The 18810-nt window shown below is 46.2% G+C and overlaps 2 protein-coding genes across 3 annotated transcripts in view; one reads left to right on the top strand and one right to left on the bottom strand.

Annotated features, from left to right (window-relative positions):
* Window positions 1-459: 459 nt before the first annotated feature.
* Rfc5 (replication factor C subunit 5) lies at window positions 460-12011 on the top strand. Of its 2 annotated transcripts, none has more exons than XR_003851804.1 (11): window positions 460-615; window positions 2173-2237; window positions 3080-3216; window positions 4053-4132; window positions 5437-5510; window positions 7129-7288; window positions 7823-7904; window positions 8210-8339; window positions 8792-8882; window positions 10039-10093; window positions 11094-11180. XR_003851804.1 is itself a non-coding variant. In XM_008847446.3 (11 exons), the coding sequence occupies exons 1-11, from the start codon at window positions 557-559 to the stop codon at window positions 11188-11190; spliced, it is 1017 nt and encodes a 338-aa protein (XP_008845668.1). In that variant the 5' UTR covers window positions 460-556; the 3' UTR covers window positions 11191-12011. The 2 variants fall into 2 exon arrangements, 1 of the variants encoding a protein (XP_008845668.1); XM_008847446.3 differs by having other exon boundaries at window positions 8805-8882; window positions 11094-12011.
* Window positions 12012-12629: 618 nt separating this feature from the next.
* Wsb2 (WD repeat and SOCS box containing 2) overlaps window positions 12630-18810 on the bottom strand; it is a 24282-nt gene continuing 18101 nt past the window's right edge. The window contains exons 5-10 of the mRNA XM_029570605.1: window positions 17973-18073; window positions 16268-16440; window positions 15519-15629; window positions 15293-15400; window positions 14219-14453; window positions 12630-13706 (exon numbers count right to left, since the gene is read on the bottom strand). Of these exons, the coding sequence (XP_029426465.1) occupies window positions 14291-14453; window positions 15293-15400; window positions 15519-15629; window positions 16268-16440; window positions 17973-18073 (656 nt within the window). The 3' untranslated portion in view covers window positions 12630-13706; window positions 14219-14290. The remainder of the gene's footprint in view (window positions 13707-14218; window positions 14454-15292; window positions 15401-15518; window positions 15630-16267; window positions 16441-17972; window positions 18074-18810) is intronic.

Here is an 18810-nt window from a genome sequence, read left to right as displayed (position 1 = left end):
GTTCGTTGGGTGGGGGTTAGTTCAGAATAATAGGTAGGTGGAAGCTGTGTTTGGAATTTTCACTTCTAAGCATTCACTTTCCTGTTTGGGGCTGAAAGGCATTGCAGGTTTTTTTCCCATGGGCATCTCTCGTGTGCGTGTGCGTGTGTGTGTGTTCATATGTGTGTATATGTGTGAGTATATGTTTGTGTATATATGTGTGTGTACATGCGTATGTGTGTTTGTTAGTATGTGTGAGTGTGTGTTGCAGCATGCGTCACTAGGCATGGACTCCAGGCGCCCTGGGCCCCACCCCCATCCGCCGGACTGTTTCTCCTCTGGAGCTACGTCCAGGCTGCCCGCAGGCGGTCCGGGCTGGTCTCTCGGGAAGCCAGTGCGGCTGGGAGGCGGAAGGCTCCCGCCCCCTACAACCTAGCAACCAGCGCCTCTGCAACGGGCAGGAGGCGGGACCGCTAGAGGAAGTCGGAAGCGGTAGGCGAAGCCTCGCGAGGGTTGCGTTTGCGCGCGAACTCCGAGGCCGGCGCCGAGCTCGGTTCCCGCGCGCCTCGGTCCCGCCATGGAGGCCTCGGCGCCTACGCTGCAGCCCGCGGCCGCACGGCTCCGCAACCTGCCCTGGTAGGAGAGGCGCCACGTGCCGCCCGCATCCCCGCTTCCGCTCTAGCGTTGTGGACCCCACCCGCAGCAGCCCGGGTGCTCGGTGGCCTGCATGGAGGGCCACCTGGGGAGCGTCTGTGGCCTCGGACTTGCGTGGGCCTGAAGCCGGGCCGCCGTGTCTCTTTTTAAATATTATTTTTATTTTACGTGTACGGGTTGTATTGCCTGTATGTATGTAAGTGCACCTGTGTCGTGCAGTGTCCAGGGAGGTCAGAAGAGGGCGTCAGATCCCCTGGAACTAGAGTTATGGAAGGTTGTTAGTCGCCACATGGGTGCTGGGAATCGAACCCGGGTCCTCTGTAAGAACAGCCGGTGCTCTTTTAACTGCTGAGCCATCTCTTCAGTCCCTGCATCTTGTTTTAAACTAGAGCAATAACAGAAGGGCCGCTCCATGAGCTTAAGGTCTCGTTTTAGATGCCTTGTGCTTACCAGAATCCTGAGGTAGTTTCTATTTTTGTTTGTTTTTAGTTTTACATACAAGGAAGCTGCATCCTTCAGAGAAATAGGCTTAGATTTGAACTCAGTCCAAATTCAGAGGTTGCATTCATTTTCTATGTATAGATTCTGTTTGTCTGCGGGGTCCGGGTGGTGATTCTCTCCTTCCACCATGTGGGGGTCCTGGGGTTCAAACGCTGCCTGTCAGGCTTGGTGGCAAGCATCTTTATCTGCTGAGCCATCTCACCAGCCTCAGACCTTATGTTCTTAACGGTTTTACTTCAATTATTGGCACTTAAAGGTAGGGCTGTCCGCCTTTTGGGTTTTTTGGCTTACGCTAGAGGAAGAATTGTTTTGGATCACACATAAAATACAGTGTAAATTTTATAGACTGATGAAAGTTGGTTTGATTGAGGGAAACTTCCAAGTTCACCACCTCAGAACTTACTTACTTTCCCCTTCTTCCAACCCCAAGCAGTCACTCATCTGTTTCCTGTCTGTGGACTGGCCTATTTCACAGGAGCATAATCATACTGTGTGGCCTTTTGAGTCTAGCTTCTCGAACTCAGAGTTCTGAATTGTGGCATGGTTCAGTGCCTAGTTCCCTTTTCATAGCCAAATATAACTGCATTGCATGCAGGCAGCAACATGCTACCGGTTGACTCACTGTTGATGGATATTTGAGTATGAGTTCAAATTCAAGGTGACATAGCAGTAAACCCATCCAAGTTGAGACTAGACACAGATGGAAAGGTGAGGTTGCAGCGGAATTGGTGAACCTCAGAGTTGTTGACACTTGGAGGCACTGTCTAGGAGCAACAGGGGAGCTGTTCTGTGCATGTATGATGTTCAAAGCCCCTGGCACCTGCCCACCAGATGCTAGTCACACCCTCTGTCCAGTTGTAACAACTGTCACCAGTTGCCCTTGGAGGACAAAACCTGATTGAGAACCACCAGTCTGCAGTCAAATGTGAAGGGCTTGTTTCTCTCCTGTTTTACTTGGGACATGAAAGCATTCCTTTACACATAGCCAAACATGCTTGCATTTATATATGCTGTAACAAATGCTAAATGGTGTTTCAGGGTTGAAAAGTACCGGCCGCAAACACTGAATGATCTCATTTCTCACCAGGACATTCTGAGTACCAGTGAGTATCCTTGTGTCTGTTGCTGTTACTATCTGGGAGGACTTGTATTTGTGTGTTGGTGGTGTCGTCTCTGCTGAGTGTTGTCCTAGAGGATCTGATGAGCCTTGTAGACTGGTGTGCTATATTTTGTAGTTGGGACCAAAATAACCTACGAAGACAATTTCTGTAAAGATCTTTTTTTTAATTATGTGTATCTGTGTGTGGATCCATGTGAGTGTAGATGCCTATGGAGGCCAGAAGAGGGTGTTGGGTTCCTTGAAGCTGGGATTACAGGTGATTATGAGCTGTGACTTGGGTACAGGGAACTGAACTCAGGTCCTCTCCAAGAGCAGTACATGTTCTTCACTGCTGAGCCATCTCTTCAGTCCCCACAAAGAAAACAGTTTTAAAGGAGGAAAAAATTATTTTGGCTCATGGTTTCAGAGGCTTCTGTCTATAGTCCTTGGCTCCATCGACTCTCAGCCCTTGATGAGGCAGAACACTGATAGGGTCATGTAGAGAGAGAGGCTGTTCACCTCCTAGTGCAGGAAGTAGAGAGCTAGGAAGGGACTGGGGGCCAGGTATAACCTTCAGAGACATGCCTCTAGTGACCTGCTTGCTCCAACCAGGCTGTGCCTCTGCCCTTGGAGAACCTCCTAAGATATCTAGCTGGGGACCAAGAATTGAGCATATGAGTTTGTGGAAGACCTATTGAAACCACTTAAAGATTTTCCCTCCTTGTGCCTGTCTCTGATTTGGACATTGTGAGGGGTTATTTAAAGTGCATTTAGCCAATTCAAGGTCTTTCATAAATGTGTGGGTTGCAAAGACTGATGTTTTCTCTCTGTCCTCCTGATCCTTAGTTCAGAAGTTCATCAGCGAAGACCGCCTGCCACACCTGCTTCTCTATGGTCCTCCAGGGACAGGAAAGACATCCACCATCCTGGCCTGTGCTAAGCAGCTGTACAGAGAGAAAGAATTGGGCTCCATGGTCTTGGAGGTGAATGGGCTGATTCTCACTCTGCAGTACCTGAAGCCTCCATTCTCTTTAGTTCTGTTTACTCCAGCTGCCCAGGAAGCCAAGCTGTATTGGCCACAGGCTCTCTGGCTTTCTGGATCCTGGTTGGGTTTGGCCAACAGGGTCTGTGTAGTGCTTAGGTTAACGTCCTCAGATCAAATACACCATCTATATATCCTTGGGACCTTGACTGCTACCCTTAGATTTCAAAATTCTAAATGTGTTCTGCAAGAATTTAGTTGGTAGAGTCCTGGCTTACTGTGCCCAAGCCCTGGTTTGATCCTCAGTATCAAATACACTGATCGTATTGCATTGCATACCTATAATCCTAGCATTTAGGAAGTGGAAACAGGAGTATCAGAAGTTCAAGGTCATCCTCAACTACAATGGGAGTTCAAAGACAGCCTGGGCTACATGAAACCCTGTCTCAGAAAAAAGCATTTGGCAGAGGTCTTAGCCCATTGCTATTAGTATTCTTCTTACTTCGGTTTATGTAAGACATGGCCTCTGTGTTAGGATGACTAAAATTAGCACCGGTTTGCTTGTTGCAGAGGAACTGGCTTGGGCTGACTAGGCCTATATTTATTTCATAAATTTATGTGGAAATGGTCCTTGTTGGGTGGGACAGCATGGACATAAGGTGATAGTTTAGTGAGGTTTAAGCACAAATGATTTTTTTAATGGTTGTATCTTAGCCGATATTAGACCCAGACAGTAGTTAATACTACCACTGGGTTGCTAAAGACATCCCGTCAAGCCAGGAATTCTGAGCTAGCAAGCCATGTATGTTTCACTGTAGCCTCCCTCTTCACATGCAGCTGAATGCTTCAGATGACCGCGGAATCGATATCGTTCGGGGACCAATCCTGAGCTTTGCCAGTACAAGAACAATCTTTAAGTAAGAATGATTTGTATAATCTCTCTCCCTCGAGATTTTGATTGGGAAGTGATTTTTTTCATTTTTGATCTTCTCATTGGTCAGATTATAAAGATAAAGCATGAGTTTGTCAGAAGCAGAAAAGGATGAGGGTGACAAGTATAATGTAAATGCTGCCTGAATCTTCGGGTGTAGCACTTTCGGGAACACCAACTCCACGGTGGAAGTTAGCTGAGGAGAAATTGCATACAAGACTAGATGAGTTGGTTTGAATTTGAACAGAAATCATTGAAATCAGGAAGGATAGCTGGTGGAGTGGTCAAAATAAAAAGAGGGGCTAGGCTGGTGAGATGGCGCGGCAGGGAAAGGAACTTACTGCCAAGCTTCACGACCTGAGCTCAATCCCTGAGGCCCACATGGTGGAAGGAGAGAACCACTCCCACAAGTCATCCTCTGACCTCCACATGTGCACTGTGGCATTCGAACCTACCCACACAAGATGAATGCAATTTTTAAAAAATTATTATTATTTTTTTTGGTATTTTTGAGACAGGGTCTCCCTGTAGCCCCAGCTGTCCTGGAACTTGCTATATAGACCAGGCTGGCCTTGAACTCACAGAGATCCGCCTGCCTCTGCCTCCCGAGTGCTGGGATTAAAGGCGTGCGCCACCACACCCAGCAAAAAAAAAAATTTTAATTATTATTTTATGTGTATGCATGTATTGCTTGCATGTAGGTAAGTGCACCTGTGTCGTGCAATGCCCTCGGAGGACAGAAGAGGCTGTTGGATCCCCTGGAACTGGAGTTACGGACAGTTGTTAGCTGCCATGTGGGTGCTGGGATTCGAACCCAGGTCTTCTGTAAGAACAGTCAGTGTTCTTAACTGCTGAGCCATCTTTACAGCCCTGCAATTTAAACATTTTTTATTAAAAAAAGGAAAAGGTAAAAAGCCTTGGGTATATGTGGAGGAGGTGGAAAGGCAGATTGTGGGGCTGCGGGTGTGGTTCCATGATAAAGTTCATACGTAGCATACACAGAGCCCTGGGTTCCAGCCCCAGCCCCACTGACAAATGGCTAGCAGTAGGGAACTGTGAGGAACGAAGATGCAGACACAAAATACTATACTAAAGAAGTTAGAACTCACTTCTCACTAAGGGGTGGAGGCATGCTGGGGCATTTCCTGTCTGTGTGACCACAGGCATGAGCCTTCCTTAGAGTTCTGGGAGAGATGGATACATGATGAGGTATCCCGAATGTAAGATGTAGACTGGCGTAGGTGTCAAAGTGAGATTGAAGAAATCTCAGGCATGCGTTTGCTTTCCTAGGAAAGGGTTTAAACTCGTTATCCTGGATGAAGCCGATGCCATGACTCAAGATGCCCAGAATGCTTTGAGGCGGGGTAAGAATTGCTGCTTATTGTGGTGTGTTGACTGAGGAGTATACGTACTGAAAAGAGCTAGGAATTCTGGGTCTGAGATCATCTTCTGGTCAGGAGGTACGTCTGTATACCTGGTGATCTTACACAAGACTGACCCATAGCCAAGTCCCCTTCAGTAGCCGAAAGATAGAAGCCCTGCCAGGACCTGAGTTTGGCTGGGTTTTGGCATTTCATCCTCCTCCACTACCAGGTTTAGTTCAGGTTGGGAATCTGGGGGGAATACAGAAAGACTTAAATTCCTAATCTACTGGACAGATTCTGCCAGGTACTCTCCAGCACAAAATATACCCAGCAGGAAAGAGAAGTGTGGCCTCAGCTGGCATTCCTTCAGTTTGTCGAGGGAGCAACTGGGAGGGGAGTAAGTCCTGTGGAATGGCACCAGTGCAGCCCCTTTCTTTTTATGGACTCTTAGTGAGCATCTCTCACTAAGATGCTGAGAGACTTGACCGTGGGAGAAGAGCAACTGCAGGAGTCTGGGAAGGAGGGAATTGCAGTACCGGTTGGAGAGAGGAGGAGGGAGGGGGAGGACAGTTGGACTATCTTCTGGTCCTGAGAATGTTGGCAGCCTTCCTTCAGCATCTTGCTCTGCAGAGTGACTGTCAGTGTGGGTGTGGGCAGATTCCTGTGCAGGGACACTGGATCCCTGCAGAGTGACAGTAGTGTCCTGTGCATCTCTCAGCTCTGGCTGTTGCTCCCTTGAGTGTTTTCAATGGTGTGATACACCTCTTTAGTCCCAGCGTCCAGGAAGTAGAGGCTGGCAGATCTCTGAAATTGAGGCCAGCCTGGTCTGTACAGCGAGTTGTAGGCAGCTGGCAAGACCCTGTCTCAAAAAAAATTTTTTTTTTAATTAGAAAAAATGGTGCATTTTGTGAAATCTTAGAGAAGTGCTATATGTTCATTGGCTTTGACAGTACAGTGGCAAGCTGGCTCATGCCTGTAATTCCAGCATTCAGGAAGCTTCAGCAGGAGGATCACCTGCAGTTTGAGGCTAACCTGGGCTATTGAGTGAGACCCTGTGTCAAAAGTAAACAACAGAGCTGGGTGTGGTGATGCATGCCTTTAGTCCCAGTACTCGGAACGCAAAGGCAAGTAGATCTCTGTGATATTGAGACCAGCCTAGTCCATATAGCGTGTTCCAGGCCATCTGGGGCTATAGGGAGACCCTGTCTCCAAAAGGGGGCTGGAGAAATGGCTCAGAGGTTAAGAGCACTGGCTGTTCTTGCAGAGGACCCAGCTTTGAATTCCAGCACCTACATGGTGGCTAACAACTATCTGTAACTCCATTTCCAGGGACTCTGACAGCTTCTTCTGATCTCTGCAGGCACTGCATGACATGGGTGCACTTACATACAGGCAGTACACTCATACACATAAAATAAAAATGTTTTTTTTTAAAAAAGGCCAAAAAGAAAAAAATAGGATGGTGGCTGAGCTAGACCTGTTGCTGACTCCCACTTGTAGGTAGCTCCCCACTTTTTGTCATGGTAAGTCTTCCTGTACCCTCCCTGTGACAGCACTTTAGGTCCTCCAAAAAACCAGAGTAGGCTTTGATATGAGGTGGTTTGCTTTCTTTCACCAGTGATTGAGAAGTTCACGGAAAATACCAGGTTTTGCCTCATCTGTAACTATCTGTCCAAGATCATCCCTGCCTTGCAGTCCAGGTGCACGAGGTTCCGATTTGGTCCCCTGACACCTGAACTCATGGTTCCCCGCCTGGAACATGTTGTAGAAGAAGAGAAGTGAGTCACTTTACAATAAGGAAGGGCAAGAGTCTTGGGGGTGAGTGGCATAGAGGCCCTGGGTGACACAGCAGAGTGCCTAGCACAAGGGAAGCCTTGGGGACCACAGTTGTTTGCTCTGGGATACAGATTCTGCCTCATGAGCCATCTACTTTTTCTTGAACCCACCCTCCTTCCTAGAAGCTGCCCCTGTCTCTGAACTGCCTGCTCTGAGTCCCTCCATTAGGTTCTGAGACACATTCTGGTGACAGGAGGCCAAGCAAGTAGCCAGCCAAGCAGCCCTGTGATGGCTCTTTCTGCTCAGAGAAAGCCACTTCCTCCAGGCCTTAATCCTCCATTAGAGTTCGGATGGACTACACCTGCTCATATGAACCTGCGTCCCTAAGCACTGGAATAGTCCTAGATCCAGAGCGTTGGCTCTGTTTCACTGTTACTCTTTCTTAAAGCCCTAATCACTCAACAACATCTGTTCCCATAGCAGATTCTTACATTCTAAGGGGCTTTTGTTAGCCACTTTTGCCCTTTTTCTTGCAGAGTTGATATAAGTGAAGATGGAATGAAGGCTCTTGTCACTCTGTCCAATGGGGACATGCGAAGGGCTCTGAACATTTTGCAGGTAAGGTCCCAGTCGAAGCACATATTAAACCATTGCCTCAGATAGCTTTGCAAGAAAGACACAGGCTTGCTAGTCCATCTTTTCATTCAGAAAACCAGAACCCCTGCCCTTTGTGTTAAGTGCAAGAATCATAGACAACAAGGAGAAGGTAGGGGACAGGTCTGCAGACCCCCAGCCAAGCAGCAGCATCTTCAGGAGGGGTGCCCTTCCAATGTGAAAATACAGGCTTCACCTTGTCCTGGGCCCAAGTCATGTCACTGCTACAGCAGGGCAGTTGCTGACAGCCTGGAGTTTCCTGTCTGCAGAGTACCAATATGGCCTTTGGGAAGGTGACAGAGGAGAGCGTCTACACTTGCACTGGGCACCCGCTCAAGACAGACATTGCCAACATTCTTGACTGGATGCTGAATCAAGACTTCACCACAGCCTACAGAAGTATCCTTTCTGCTGCCCACTGCCAGCTAGCTGCAAGCCCTGAGACCCAACAGTGGCCAAGGAGCCCAGGCTGCACCCAGTCCTTCACCTCCCAGGGGACAGACAGCTGGTCTGCTTGTGGGAGCAGGTGTCTGCAGGTGGAGAGCATCTTTTCTGTCTTCCTGAGTGGCTCTGGCCTGTGTGAGGCTGAAAGTGCTTTGCTCACAGATGGGAAGAAGGCAGTTGGGCCTTGAGGTAGAAGAGGCAATCATTAAAGTGGACCTTGTTTTGCTGTGACATGAAAAGCTAAGGCCGGCAGTGATAAAACAGCTAAAGTAAGAATTGGGGCCCAGTATGCAGCTTGAAATCATACGAGGGAAAGCTGCTTTGGGATGAAAGCCCTGCTTTGAAGTCACTCACCAGGGTTGGGATTCAGGCCTCTGCCACATGTTCTGACGTTTCCTTCACCTTAGCTGCTCCTCCTAGATATCATGGAGTTGAAAACTCTGAAGGGCTTGGCGCTACATGACATCCTGACTGAGATTCACTTGTTTGTGCACAGAGGTAACTATGGTAATCCCTCAGGAGGAACCAGGGAAGTCACACACTTGGGGATGGTTGCAAAGATTATACAGCCTCAGTTCCTGAGCAAAGAAAAGGAAGTGTCTGACCCTTCGTTGTTAGCAGTTCTGAATTGCTGTTTACAACTTTCTTCCAAAAAGCTGCTTTTAATTTCTGGAACTGCTGGGGAAAGTAGAAATAAACTCCTGGAGGCTACTTCCTCAAGGGGATTTTTACAGTAGTAAATAGGGTATTTTAATTTTCACTCTCAGTTGAACCAGGGCCTTGCACCTAGTAGGCAGACACTCTGCTTCTGAGCTATTGCCTCAGCCCTCTTTTCTTTATGGTATTGGGGATCTGAACCCAGGACTGGTACATTTTAACCACTGAACTACTCTCCCATCCCATAAATTACATTTCTAAAAGAATATTGTCCTTAACGAGGGAGAATATTTATCTTCATGTACACCAGAATGGCCTTACGGAAGCTGCCTCTTTAAGTTCCTAGGCTTGCCTTCTATTCAGTGAATTGATACTCAGCTTGGGCAGTAGTCAGGAATTACCCCAGATGATTAAATCAGACTTGCAGGGGGAAAACCAATGTCAGGCTTTGGGAGAGGCTCCCAGGGACCCTCCATCATTTTGGAGAAGCTTTTCTCCCAGCAGCCGTCTGCAGACATAGCTGCATCAGGCCATGAGTGCTGTTTGTGCCCGTGCAGAACTTGTCACTAGACAGTAAAGTGAGCTTTCAAGTTAACTTTAGAGTTGTCGCCCACCAAGGGCAGTATTGACTTGCCAGTGTTGATCACTGTGGATTGGGATGTGTGTTTTTATCTGGTCGACAATTGCTGGGCTGGAAATTGAACTCAGGTCCTTATGGATACTGAGCAGACACCCTGCCACTGAGCTACACTCCCAGCCTGTATGTTTTTTTTACACTATGAAGAATCACAAAATAGTGATCACAGCGGAATATACACCACTTTTAGCTTCTTGGCGGTCTGTTAACTTGTGTTGTTTACTGTTAGCTGTTTGATGTTGACTTGTCAAAAGTTCCATGTGTGTCTATGATGTTCAAACTCAGACTTTTCCTCTGTGGCTTTTTTTATTTTTAGGAAGTGACAGACCTGATTCATTTTTGTGTGTTTTTTTTCCTTAGTTGACTTTCCATCTTCAGTTCGGATACATTTATTGACCAAAATGGCAGACATTGAGTAAGTGTTTTCCTGATTTCATTTCTTTGAATGCTCCTTCCTCCATTAGAAGCTCTTGGTTTCTGCTTGCCTGGTTTCACCGCCTATGTCCTCATTTGTACATGGGTCATCTAGTTTGAGACAGTACTGAATGCAGTGTGGTTAAAGCTGTTCTGCCTAAAGACCTCAGGAGGAAATGCGGAGGACAAGCACAGATCAGTTCCATGTCTGAGCTGAGGGTCTCCTCGGGCCTCAAAGCCTTGGTCCTGTTGACTCTGCTTCAGATCAGCATGCAGGTCATTTGGGGAAGGCCAGCTATCCAGCTGCTATTTAAGGTATTTTGGCATCCTGGAGCTTAGTTGGGGAAAGGCAGACAAACTCAATTTTCCACTTTGCTCAGCTCAGTAAACACTGTCATTAGCCCCCAGTGAAGCAGGCAGCTGTCATTTAAGTAGACAGAGAGCACCGGGTGCCAAGCAAACATCAGCCCAGCCAATTCCAGACTGCTCCCACTGGCTTTCATATGCATAATTAGGTCACTTCCTATCACTACTCTGGGAATGTGGTTTTTAACTGTAGGGCAGTTAAAGGTGACAGGATGAACTGCCAATGTCCTGTTTCACTGCCCAGACTGAACACACTCCCAACCACCACCACCCCACTACCTGCCCCACCAACACATACCAGTGCTACAACCAAAGTTCAGTGAAATGTCTTAGTTAAGAGGAAGGATATCTTTATATTAATTCCTCTTAATGCAGTTAAATCTTTACCACATGAAATCTGCCTTACCTGCATTTAGGGTAAAGCTGAACTCAGAACCAGCTGTTGATAAACTTTTATAAGTTTAATTTGTCCTCATCAGCTTGAGGCAAGTTGCTAAATCAGTGTGGGCAAGAAAATGTTAGAGGAACACAGACCCCAGGTGGCTCTTAGCAACCCCATGCTCTCCCCTGGCTGCAGCCGCTGTTCTTGGCAGGATCTGGGGTGTGCTTGGCTCTCACCTTGGGTTTTTCTTCAGGTACAGACTTTCTGTTGGCACTAATGAGAAGATCCAGCTGAGCTCCCTCATTGCTGCTTTTCAAGTCACCAGAGACCTGATTGTCGCAGAGGCCTAGGTGCTCCAAGGCCTGCTGGCCAGGTCTCAGGGCCCACTAATGACTGCAGAACAGAGGACTTGGTCATGGATTGAAGTGCTGCCCTGGGCCACCACATGAAGCCAGCTACCCCATCTCCCCATTCCAGGCATGGGTGGGCAGACATAGACAACACTCTGGCTGTTGGGAGCAAAGTTGTACAAAGGGACTTCACACCATAATGTCTTACCTTTTAGAGGGGAAAAAACTGTTTTTGGCTCTGTAGTTGCTGAGATGACAGGAAATGTCCTACCCCAGTTTGGTCTGGAGCAAAGGTGCTCAGATCTAATGCAAGTGTTGTCTAACCCCAGGTCAGTATCTCCAATTTGTGAACCTACTCTTTTGCAGTATTTCTGTATCTGCTTAAATCAGTCAGTACTGATGGGTTTCTGATGAAAGTTATTATGCTACAAAGTTTCAAAACTGGTCTTTTTGCCTGAAATGGTAATATGCCTATAATCCCAGCACTGGGGAGATGGAGGCAGGAGGATAAACACTTGAGTTTGACTGTCTCAAAAACAAATCTCTTGAGAGATCAAGGCCAGCCTAGTCTACATAGCAAGTTCCCACCCTTGTTTCAAAAAATAGAATTTAAACAAAAAACCTGATATATTTTCCGTCTTAAAATAAGGCTTACCAACAAATTCTAAACACTATTGTGGAAAGGAAAGAAACTAATGTTGTTAGCCTTCAGACTATACCTTTGGGCCAGTAGCTGTATAAACTTCACTTGGTCAGTTTGGGTACTGTGTGCTACATTTATGCCATATTCCTCACAGAATAAAGTGTTTGCTCGCTTCATATTATAGTAAAGATACTGACTTTCCCATTTGGCAGTTCTATTACAGTCTTCTCTCATCATCGCAAAATAAACTTTCCTTGGAGTCTATTCCTTATAAAGCTGGCCAGTTCTTATAAAGAGACCTCAACTTACCATTGTTTGACTTACAACTGGCTGTACCATGATACAGAATTAATACCCATTCAGTTAGAACTGTAACTTCCAATTTTGGTCTTCTGGGCTAGTGATGAGCATGACACTGCTGAGCAGAGGCAGTGAGCCACAGCTGACAGCCATATGATCTTGAAGTTCACAGGCTCCACAGGGAGCTGTGCTATTTAATAGATCATCTGGGTAAAATATATCTCAGACTTGGGCATTTCCAACATACGATGGGTATGTTGCAGGACAGCCCTACTGTAAGTTCAGCTTATATACTATCAAGAAAGAAGTTTATTTTCTTTTGTATCTAAAGAATTTGCTCTCCACAGAGACCAACAAAGTTTGAAGCTATGGCCAAGTACTATAGGTAGCATTTCATGAGAATCAAACCCAATCTAGCCCCAGATCCCCAACTGCTGTACTTTTAAAAGGTGATTTTTTTTTCTTAATGGAAAAAATGAAACACACACTTTTTTCCTTCAATGAAAGCCTCATTTTGCAATGTTTTTCTTCAAGCAATAGAGGAGGTTCCTCTATTCAACACATACAATGTTAACACTGCCTCCATAAAGCATCAATTTTAAAAAAGCCAAAGAATAAGATGTTGCATTTCTTTCAAAATAATTTAAAATATATTAACTTTCCTAAGGCAGATTTTGTCTGAATGAGGTCTCTTGATTAGGTAACTGCATGCCACTGAAGGAGAACAGTACTTAGAAGGAGCTGTCTGTTTAGGGGCAGTTAAAATTGGCAGATGAATCCAGTGAGATCAAGCCACAGACAGATGTACATAAGAGTATGAGCCAAGAGATGACAACACCAACTCCACACAACTAAGACACAGCTTTACAACTGTCCACATAAGCGCTCTGCTTTTCAGATACCATTGAGAAAAACACAGTTGTACCTTAACATCTGTTGAGAAAATACAAATAAATATTATGCTAAATAAATGGCCAACTGACCACTCAGGAGCCATCTGAACAGTCATGCATTAGAGGAACAATCTCTGATCTGACGTACACATTTGTCATTTCCTGCACATGCACACCACTGTTTAAAGAAAAATAAAAGCCAATAATTATGTATCTGTCAGGAGCAGAGCCTCTGCTTCCCCTGCAGCTTGGTTAACAAACCAAACCGCTCCACGGAAACATCATGCCAATGAGAGGCACTAGCCAACATCAAAGTACCTCTGACCACAGCAGGGGAACCTTAATCTTGCTTCTGCTGTCCAAAAATGGGTGGCAGGTACTATGCTATATGCCAACTGTCACCTCCCAGCTGAGGACGTTTGGACTTTGCCTCCACTAGAGGCTCTGGAGGCCTGCTTGCTTTTATTACCAAAACAACATCAATAACTGCACTAGATTGACAAAGACCGTTCACAAGTGGACACAGGTGTAAGGTAAGGCTCTGTCGCCTCAGAAGTAGAATCTCCCTCTGAGCTCGAGTTGCATGTGCCATGAGGAGAAAAGTCCATGACTGGTCCACTGGGATCAGCTGACTACACTCTAGTCACAACCCCACAGTTCTACTGTAACCAGACCAGCAGTTCGGCTGGATCCACATATTCCCTTGCTGGGAAGATTTGTTCTGCTACAAAGAACAGGATGGTTAGCGCTGCTTAAAAAGTCCTGTATGTGAGGAACTCTTTCATTTTCTTGGGGATTGGCAGTGCTAGGACTTGGTAAGTTGTCAGGAAACTCCGAAGGGCCTTCCGACATAAGTGCTTCAGTGAGGACAGGACTCTTGGAGCAGTCCAGAACTGGACATGGCCATCTCTTGTCCTGAAACAACAGAAACCAACACCTTACAGTAGACCCTGGACATTGATGTTCTCATTATGATGGATAGTAGTGTTTGATTTGACCTGAAATGACAGGAGAGTCCAGAGGTTGAAATGTACCTCTGACCAAGAGCTATAAAGGCTAATTACTGAATGGTGGCTCTTTGTTATCAGAAGTCAGCATGTGATGCATGCCTGTGTCTCACCTACTTGTGAGACAAAGGAAGATGATTTGAGCTCAGGAGTTTCAGACCAGTCTGGACAACCCAGACCAGCAGTTCGGCTGGATCCACATATTCCCTTGCTGGGAAGATTTGTTCTGCTACAAAGAACAGGATGGTTAGCGCTGCTTAAAAAGTCCTGTATGTGAGGAACTCTTTCATTTTCTTGGGGATTGGCAGTGCTAGGACTTGGTAAGTTGTCAGGAAACTCCGAAGGGCCTTCCGACATAAGTGCTTCAGTGAGGACAGGACTCTTGGAGCAGTCCAGAACTGGACATGGCCATCTCTTGTCCTGAAACAACAGAAACCAACACCTTACAGTAGACCCTGGACATTGATGTTCTCATTATGATGGATAGTAGTGTTTGATTTGACCTGAAATGACAGGAGAGTCCAGAGGTTGAAATGTACCTCTGACCAAGAGCTATAAAGGCTAATTACTGAATGGTGGCTCTTTGTTATCAGAAGTCAGCATGTGATGCATGCCTGTGTCTCACCTACTTGTGAGACAAAGGAAGATGATTTGAGCTCAGGAGTTTCAGACCAGTCTGGACAACAAAAAAAAAATACCCTCGAAGGCAAAACAGATGGTCCCACCTACCAATTCTAGATGCTATAATATGGTAGTCTCAGCCACAAATGATTTCCCATATAAATTCTATGTCATCTAATTTGATACTTCCTTGTGGAATCAGCCACTTTAGGTAACATGAACTGTATGTTGGTCTTTAATTACATTTAGGTATTTTATCTTTTTTTTAATGTGTGTAAGTGTATTGCCCGCATGTATGTGAGTGCACCCATGTTGTGCAATGCCCAAGGAGGCCAGAAGAGGACGTCAGATCCCCTGGAACTGGAGTTACGGATGTTGTTGGCTGCCATGTGGGTGCTGGGACTAGAACCCAGGTCCTCTGCAAGAGCAGCCAGAGTGCTCTTTAACTATCGCCATCTCTCCAGCCCCCTACATTTAAATAGCATGTGTAAATGATACAATGATAGGATAGAATATGTGAATTTTATATAATCTTAGATTTCCTTGGCCAAGATAATTCTAGACATTTTCTTTCTTTTAAAGACAGCATGGTATATGCAGTAGAAACCACCCTATCTGTTTGGCTCCCAGATACATACCCTGTGGCAATAATTCCACCATGTGGGAAGAATGTGCAGCAAAGACCATTGGTCATAGGAGCAAATGCAATTGGAGCCTTCAGTTCCAGAGCCCAGATTCTGAGGAGCCTAGATGGGGGGAAGGGGAGGTTCACAGGTTAACTGACTTGGAGGCCAGCAGAGGAGTGCCTGCCATTATTTGCAAGTACCTGCTCTGAAGCCACCTCGAGTGCCCCTCTCCCCTTACCTGTCATCTGCCACCGTGGCAAGGTACAAGCCTTCAGGAGAAAAGCACACAGACCTCAGGGAGCTCATGTGGACATCACTGTCATCCATGGCAGGGTCGAGCTGGGTGTGACTACAAAGAGACAAGATAGTAGGTCTGGAATGATGGTCACCCTCCCCCAGCATCTTCAACCATAGGCAACAGACGAACCTTCTCGGTCTGTGCTCCTTATGTAAAACCTTGGAAACTATAGACTTGAAAAGAGGGCCCCTTGAAGGGTCCAAGCATCCTGAGGGAGGGAAGGGTTACCAGCACTACTTTGTGCTAATTTCCTTATGCGAAGTAGGTCAGCCCTCACTTTCATGCCATGGTACAAACTGAAAGTCTTTTGTAGGCTGAGATACATCAGGACTGCCAGTCATTTGCGTCTTGAAACAGAGATGAAGGGGAAAAAAAGTAGACCAAGTTTGTGAGAACAGGAAAATTCATACTGGCAATAACAGTTTTGATCAGAGGTGCCTCTGAATGTGGTACTACAGTTATTAGCAGGTAGAAATAAAAAGTCACTGAGGTTTAATATTCTGAACTCACAGAAATACTGACGGTCTCCTGAACCAGAAGACTTAAAGAGAGCTTAGAACAAAGCACTCAGCCAGCTATGCCTTTCCAGCCAGGCTATGCTTGTACCCATCTCAGACTCCAAGGAAACATATATAACCCACTTCTCATCAGTCACCCCACAATGAATTTAGAGCAGGGACTGTCCTTACTGGAGTGACCTTAGCCTCTCGCCAGTGTAGGGATCCCACATAATCACACTGGTATCGTAAGACGCTGTGACAAGCAAGGCAGAGTCAGGAGAGAAGTCACAGGAGACAACACTGCTTTGGTGGCCCTCTAGCTTCCGGATTAGTGTGTAGGATCGCATGCTCCACAGAAAGACCTGGAACGGGACAGGAACGGGTCTGGTGAGGGGCAGAATCAAGGTGCTAGGACACTACCTGCAGTGATAAGTACCTAAGTTCCTTGATTCTGCCCCTTGGCTAGGTAGAGCCCTCCCAGAACCTATCATTCAAGTTTAAATCACTTAACAGATAATCTCCAAACCCTCAAATGAGCACAAGTCAGGCTACTTATGAAAGGCTGCCCACTGCAAAGATCCACAGAGCCTTCTGAGCCCTGTTCAGTCAGGAAAGCACGGCTAAGAAAGACCTACTCCAAGGACAGTCCTGCTCCACTGACAACCAAAAGTAGGATCAGATATAAGTTTTGGAGCCACTACACAAAGCAGTGGTACCCTGGAGACATTTACCACCCCTCAGCTTGCTTATAGGGCCTTGGAAATCTGGCCCATGACTGCATCCAGCCTAGCTCATCATTTTAAGCCTGAAAATCATTAAAGTAGGATTTCTTTTTGCCTTTAGAAAACTATTGAGGCTGGAGATGTGTGGCTCAGTTGGAAGGCACTTGCCTAGCACTGCACACAGCTCTGGGTTCCATCCCTAGCACTGCAGAATGCCAGATGTGATGTGTGTTTAGGCCCAGCACTTAGGAGGTACAGGCCAAGAGGATCAGGAGTTCAAGGTCATCCTCAGCTACACAGTAAGTTTGAGGCCAGCCTGGGCTACATGAGACCCTATCTTGAAGAAGAAAAAAGAAAACTTTCACTTGAACTTCATTCCAAAACTCAAATGATCAACTTCCTGAACTGTGCAAATAGTTGACTGCTTCTAAACTGTCCCATCCCATCCAGCAAAAGTCAGTAAAATCGCAAAAACTAAACAGAAACCAGTTCCTCCAAACTTTCTTGTGTTCCAAACTTTTTAAAAAATAGTAGATTTAGGGGGTGGAGAGATGGCTGAGCAGTTAAGAGCACTGGTCGCTCCTGCAGAGGACCCAGGTCTGATTCCCAGCACCCACATGGTGGCTAGCAAACGTGTGTAACTCCAGTTCCAGGGGAATTGAGTGCCTTTTTCTGACCATCGTTGGCACTGCATGACACAGCATGCACTCACATACATGCAGGCAATACACTCATACACACAAAATAAAAATACTTTAATATACTAGACTTCAGGAAAAAGTTCAACAAGTAACTGTACCTGGCATGGTTTGAATTGGAAATTCTAATCAAACTGAGTCAAATTAGATTCAAATTCAAAGGAAATTTGGATCTGGATATGGGCTGTAACTTTTAAAATCTTGGACCCCATAGGGAAAAGAAAATGTTGGAAGCACTGCACTTTGTGCCATTTGGAGACGGAACAAGCCAGTGATGAAGCACCCTGCTTCCAAACCCTCCTCTCCACCCTACAGTGCCCATAGCAAGGGAGTTGTGCAGAGGCTCAGAGCCAGCCAGTGTGCCTTCTGCTGGACTTCAGCTTAGTCACACAAGCGTACACACACGCATGCACATGGCTACCATTTTAGAGCCCCATGTCTCAGTGAACTGAGGACCCAGTATTGGAGGCTTACCGACTTCTCACCAGCAGCTGAGCACAGCATGCTGCAGTCAGGGGAGATCGAGCAGCAGTACACCCACTGCAGATGGCCCGTTAATACCTGAATCTGTTTACCTGGAAAAGAAGAGCAAACAGTCAACCCTCAAAACGATCAGATAAGAGATCTGGTGCAACACCCACCATTTAGTTTTCAATTGGGCCCAAAGACCCACACTTTAGTGCAGAGAAAGAACTATGACAAGATTCAGTGTTTTTACACCCCTGCAAATAAAAAGGTTAAAAAAAAAAAAAGAAAGAAAAAAAAAAAAAACTATAATCTAGGAACACTGCAGTCCAAAAGCTAAGGGAAATCATTGCCCATGGCTTCCCATAAATCTATAAGATTAGCAGGACCAAGGTACAGAGTGCAGAGAACAGTCTTTTCTGGAACCCAACTACTGTAAGTCCTCATGCATCCTGCCCAAGCCTGAACATGTTTCTCTTCAATTTTCCATGGAGAACCCGTCAAAGTTCCCTGATGGCCAGGTGGACCCTGCTCAAGCATGCACAGTGATGTGAAATAATTAGACATGCGCTCTGGAGTCAGACCACTTGGGACTGAATGTTAAAGTACTGCAAACTTAGGGCCTAAGTGGGTGCCCCACATCATCTCTTCATGTCTAGGCTTTTTGGAAAACCCTAATGCCCACCCATAGGAGAATGTATGAATGACTCTGGAATATATCCAGCCCATCAGTTCAGATGGAATTAGAAATGGATTTTTCCCCCTATGCAGTACTGTTTAGTGAAAAAATGAAACATGAAGCCGGGCGTGGTGGCACACGCCTTTAATCCCAGCACTCAGGAGGCAG

The sequence above is a fragment of the Nannospalax galili genome, unplaced genomic scaffold, assembly GCF_000622305.1.
Source record: "Nannospalax galili isolate Female #2095 unplaced genomic scaffold, S.galili_v1.0 scaffold120, whole genome shotgun sequence".
Taxonomy (NCBI): domain Eukaryota; kingdom Metazoa; phylum Chordata; class Mammalia; order Rodentia; family Spalacidae; genus Nannospalax; species Nannospalax galili.
This window is presented reverse-complemented; position numbering and strand designations above follow the sequence as displayed.

Excerpts from the sequence above, each read along its gene's own strand:
- Rfc5 (XM_008847446.3), top strand. The coding sequence starts at position 557 with ATGGAGGCCTCGGCGCCTACGCTGCAGCCCGCGGCCGCACGGCTCCGC. Across the intron at positions 4,133-5,436 it reads AGTACAAGAACAATCTTTAA|GAAAGGGTTTAAACTCGTTA; the intron begins GTAAGAATGATT and ends TTGCTTTCCTAG. Across the intron at positions 8,883-10,038 it reads TCACTTGTTTGTGCACAGAG|TTGACTTTCCATCTTCAGTT; the intron begins GTAACTATGGTA and ends TTTTTTCCTTAG.